The following is a 5406-nucleotide window of genomic DNA, read 5'->3' as shown; positions in this document are numbered from 1 at the left end:
AATAAACACAACCAATAAATGACTGCAAGCTGGTCACGTGCCAGGCAAGGAGGTCTAAAATGCCCTGTCTGGTCCATGTCTTTGCACATTTTTCCTTCTCCTGGAACCCCCATCTCAACCTTCTTTGCCTGGTGAATGGTGGCTCCATCTTCAAGACTCAGTCACAATATCTTCTCCTCCAGGAAGGACCTTGTCTTACTTCTATTGGCTCATGGTTGGGGCCCCAAAAATGTATGTTTTTGACTTACTGTGCCCCTTACTGTTCCATATGCCACCCAGGCCTGCAGCTCTGATGTTTGTAAGCTGTTGATATTTAGGGATTAAAGAGTATGAGGTAAGTTCATGTTTAAGGAGGCTTTGGAGGATGCTTTTTTAAAAACTATGCAGGTGTATCCTGCTTTACGTAACAGATGCATTTTGGAAAGGTTGTAGGTACACGAACTTTTTATGAATTAAAATTGGCCAAGGGAAGCCCCCTCTGCCTAGAAGCAGACAAGAAACAGAGCACATTCAGGGTCTTAGGCAGGAGCCAAGGGTAGCATCCTCTGCCCGGAAGCTGGCAAGGAGCACACTGAAAACACCACGTCCACGCGGGTGGCCCACCACAGCCACCACCACAGCCACGGCTGCTGCAACAGTGGCTTGATGCCACAGCAGTAGCCACAGCTGTCGTGCAGGTGGCCTGCCAGACACACAACGGCAGTGAGACAAGGAGAGTCACCAACGGAGACTAGAGAAAGAAGACATCTCTGTCCTCAAAGCCCACTGCAGTGCAGTAGAACAAGCAAATGTTCTACCATGCCCTTGCTGTATTTCTGATTTTAGTAATTTCTTTCTTTTCTCTTTTTTTGTTGGTCAGTCTAGATAAAGGTTTGCAAATTTTGTTGATCTTTTTAAAGAATCAACTTTTGGTTTTTTGGTTTTCTCTACTGCTTTTTAATTCCCTATTTCATATATTTCTGTTGTAATCTTTGTTATTTCCTACTTATATTTGTTTTTGGTTTAGTTTCTCTTCTTTTTGTATTTTCTTAAGGTAGATGTTTACATTACCGATTTGATATTTTTCTTCTTTTTAATATAGGTGCATACAAATATAAGTTTTCCTCTAAGCACTGCATGAGCCCTGCCTCCTATAAATTTTGATATGTTGTGCTTTGATTTTTATCTCAAAGTACTCTCTGATTTCCCTGTGATTTCTCTTTTTACCCATTCTTTATTTGGGAGAGTGTTGTTTAATTTCCACACTTTCGCGAATTTTCTAAATTTTCTTCTGTTATTTTGGTCAGAGAACATATTTTCTATGATCTTAGTGTTTTTAAATGTGTTAAGACTTGTTTTGTGGCCAAAAATAAAATTAAAAGAAGAAAAAAGGTTAGTCATTCAGGTCCTCAAATGTACTGAAAAATGGATATGAAAGTGGGTTATGATTGTTCTGTATGTGAATGGTTAATTTAGGAAGCACAGCTAGTTAGCTGTACAATAACTGTGTATGTCTATTTACTCTAACTCCAAGGTAGAAATTCTATGGCCGGGATCATTATTTTAGTTTAATGTAATGATTATTTTAAGTGAAAATATGCATTATCTTGTAAATAGGATGTATCCTCAAACTGCTATCTAACTAATCAAAATAATTTGTTTATTAAGAAACAATATACTTTTCAGATTTTCAGCTTTATTTCAGAATTAAAACTTTAAAAGTGAAGAAAATATCCTATTTTTTCTTTGATATATGTTTCAGAGATGCTTTATCTTATTCTGAATTACTCTTAAGTGTCACTTTTTAGAAATGCTGGGCCCTAATACTTTAAAAACAAGCTTCTCTTAAGTGGCCCTCCCTATAGGAGGATAACAATCCACACACAATCCCTTAAGTGCTCCAATGTACCTTTATATTTTGGAATCCTTTTGCAAAGCTAGTGATCACCTTTAGTTTATAGATTCTTATGTTAAGATTTTGGGGGCTAAAATTAATTTTGATTTTGGTGTATATATTTAAAATCAAATGGAACTAAAAAACTCAAGCAAAAAATGAGCAGTTCTCTGCAAGCTGCCATCCACTTACCCCTACCCCACTCAGAAGAAATCACGTTCAATTCTGGTGGGCTCAGCGATTTTCTGGTACTTTTGTGAAGTCAGAGCTGAAGCCCACAAGCCACAAAGCTTCAATGAAAATATTTCTCAGGCCCTGTCAATACTGATGGACACAGCCAGGCTAAGTCAGCATGAAGTAAGGTGGTCCGATCATCAGCACACCCAGAGGATGCTGGAAGAACACCCCCACATGTGGTGTCCAGTAAAATAGACCTTCATCAAATTCCTTGAATGGCGATGTTGAGACGGAGTGGGCTTTGGTCTTAGGACAAGTCAAGAAAGACCTGACAGATGAGGAACGGGGACAGAAGGTATTAGACCCCCAGGACACAATTACATGCTAAGCTATGCTTGGGAGATTTCCATGGCCACAGACCACGTAGCAAGAGCATCAAATGTGTACGTGTGTGACTTACTTGTGCATGTTTTCTCATCTGGATTAAGAGCAAATCCTTCACGACACCGACAAAAGTAAGAGCTATCAGCATTTACACACTCGTGTTCACATCCATGGTTTTCTGAGGCACAGTAGTCCACAGCTGTAGAGAATAAAACACATTCAGAGTTTAATTAGAAATACAAACAAAGGAAAAGGGAATGGTAGCATGGAAGTGTATTTAAAACAAATATAAATAAGGATTAATATTGTTGTTCCAAAAAAGAGTACAGATAAATAAGTCTGAATCCAAGGCCCCCACCCCCTTAAAAAAAATCAGGAGTCTAGGGGCCGGCCCGTGGCTCACTCGGGAGAGGGTGATGCTGATGACAGCAAGGCCACGAGTTTGGATCCTATATAGGGAGGCCGGTTAGATCACTGGCTGAGTGTTGTGCTGACAACACCAAGTCAAGGGTTAAGATTCCCTTACTGGTCATCTTTAAAAAAAAAAATTGGCCGGTTAGATCACTGGCTGAGTGTGGTGCTGACAACACCAAGTCAGGGGTTAAGATTCCCTTACTGGTCATCTTTAAAAAAAAAAAATCAGGAGTCTAGATCAGGCAATCATATCAGAAGATAAGATAAAGAATATGAACAATTGTATTTAAAAGTTAAAGAAATGCAAACCAAAACAATTACAAGGCACACTTACTCCCATTAAACTGGCAAAAATAAAGATGAGAGAAAACCCAGTGGAGGCAAGGGAGCATGGGAATGGTTATTAATGGTGGGTGGCATCATAAATTGATAAAACATGTTTTGGAAGACAATTTGACCATGTTCACTCTGGAAATGTGACCCAAAGAAATAATAGGAAAAAAGAAGTTAATTATATGCAATAAACTATGTAATAGCAGCATTATTTACAAAAAATTCTGGAAAATAAGATGAACATTTAATAAGAGTAAATGGCTCCGTAATTTATGAGAAAGTGCACTGGCCTATTTCTCATTCATTCCACCCATATTTAAAAAAAAAAAAAAAAAAACTAAAAACTTGGGGCCGGCTGGTTAGCTCAGCTGGCTAGAGCGTGGTGTTTTAACACCAAGGTCAAGGGTTCAGATCCCTACCGGCCAGCTGCCAAAACAAACAAACAAAAAAAACAACCCCACACACAAAACTTAATTCCACAAATATTTATTGAGCATCTGCTCTGGGCCAGGCCCTGTTTTAGGTGTTAAGAATAGAGCAAATAACAAAACAGACCAAAATTCTAGTCCTCAAGAAGCTTATGTTTGGATGGGGATGGTGGTGGTGGGGAACAGACAAGAAATGGAATAAATAAGTAAATAGCATCACCTATGAGGGCACTTCAAAAAGTTCATGGAAAAGTTCACATTATTATTATTATTTTTTTTGTCTTTTCTCGTGTCCGGCAACGGATCGCAACCCTCGGCGTTGCGCCCGCACCTCACTCAGCCAGTGAGCGGGAACCGGTCTGTATGTGGGATCCGAACCCTCAGCGGGAGCGCCGCCACGCTCCCAAGCGGCGCACTGTAGCAGTGCGCCACCGGGCCGGCCCCACATTATCTTTTAATTGTATTTTCCCATGAACTTTTTGAAGTACCCACGTATTAGAAGACAGAGAGTGTTCTGGAGAAAAATAAAACAGCAAAGCGAAAGAAGGACTTAGTGGAGGGGAATGAGAGACCGAGGGTGGATGTGATGGAGGTGGTCCGGAAAGGCCTCTGCGAGAAGCGGGCAGGGGGCAGAGTCTTGAATGAGGTGGGAGCCATGGGGATATCTAGGAGAGAGCATTTGGGGCCAAAGGAAGAGCAAGTGCAGAAGCCGGGAGGTGGGATCAGGCCCTGTGCGCTGGTGACCAGCCAAGGCCAGGGTGGCTGCCGCAGGGAGTGGTGAAGATGCGAATGGCGCAGATCAGAAGGGAACCGTGGCCACTGCAGTGACTTCGGCTTTTACCCTGAGTGAGTTTGGAGTCAGTGGAGGGTTGTGAACAGAGGAGCTGAGAATAGACTGTGCAGGGCAAATGTGTATGCAGAAAACCAGTTAGGAGGTTGCTACAATAATCCCAGTGAGGAATGGTGTAGGCTTAAACCAGGATGGGGGGATGTGATGTTCTGGGGGTTGTGGGTTGAATTGTGTCCCCCCAAAAGATATGTTGAAGTCCCAACCCTGGTACCTGTGAATGTGGCCTTATTTGGAAATAAGATTTTTGCAGAGATAATCAACGTAAGATGAGATCATTAGGGTGGCCTGTAATTCCAATAGGACTGGTGTCTTTATAAGAAGAGGGAAAGCCATGTGAAGACACATCTCCCCAGGGAGAATGCCCTGTGAAGACAGACATAGAGATGCAAGCCAAGGAATGCCAAGGATTGACAGCCACCACCAGGCCACTAGGGAAAGGCAAGGAAGGATTCTCCCCGACAAGTTGCACAGGCAGCCTGGCCCTGCCGGTGCCTTGCCTTCAGACTTCTAGCTGCCAGAACTATAAGACAATAAATTTCTATTGTTTTAAGTCATCCAGTTTAACCACTTTATTATGGTAACCCTAGGAAATGAATACACTGGTTATATGTTGAAGGCGGGGCCAACAGGATCCTGTTGAATTAGAGGTAAAGCAAGAGAAAAAGAGAGGAATTAGGCTGACTCCAGAGATTTTGGCATGAGCAATTGAAAGGATGGGGCTGCTATTAACTGAGATGGGGAAGGTGCACATGGAGCAGGTTTTGTGGGGGAAGATCTGGAGTTCTATTTTGAACATTAGGCATTAACATTATAATTATGATGACATACTTGTAAATAGGAAGACAAATTTCGATGAAAAAAGTAGATCTCAAAATTGTGTATTCAGGGGGCCGGCCCAGTGGCGCACTGCTACAGTGCACCGCTTGGGAGTGCAGTGGCGCTCCCGC

General features: G+C 41.9%; 1 protein-coding gene across 2 annotated transcripts in view; it reads right to left on the bottom strand.

Annotated features, from left to right (window-relative positions):
- Positions 1-5406, bottom strand: part of MATN2 (matrilin 2) — a 128174-nt gene that overhangs the window by 44010 nt on the left and 78758 nt on the right. For both annotated transcript variants that reach the window (XM_008575212.1, XM_008575213.1), the window contains exon 5: positions 2511-2633. In XM_008575212.1, coding sequence (XP_008573434.1) covers positions 2511-2633 — 123 coding nt within the window. The remainder of the gene's footprint in view (positions 1-2510; positions 2634-5406) is intronic.

The sequence above is a fragment of the Galeopterus variegatus genome, unplaced genomic scaffold (assembly GCF_000696425.1).
Source record: "Galeopterus variegatus unplaced genomic scaffold, G_variegatus-3.0.2 Scaffold1156, whole genome shotgun sequence".
Classification (NCBI taxonomy): Eukaryota; Metazoa; Chordata; class Mammalia; order Dermoptera; family Cynocephalidae; genus Galeopterus; species Galeopterus variegatus.
The sequence above is the reverse complement of the archived record's forward strand: the minus strand, read 5'-3'. Positions and strand labels throughout refer to the sequence as shown.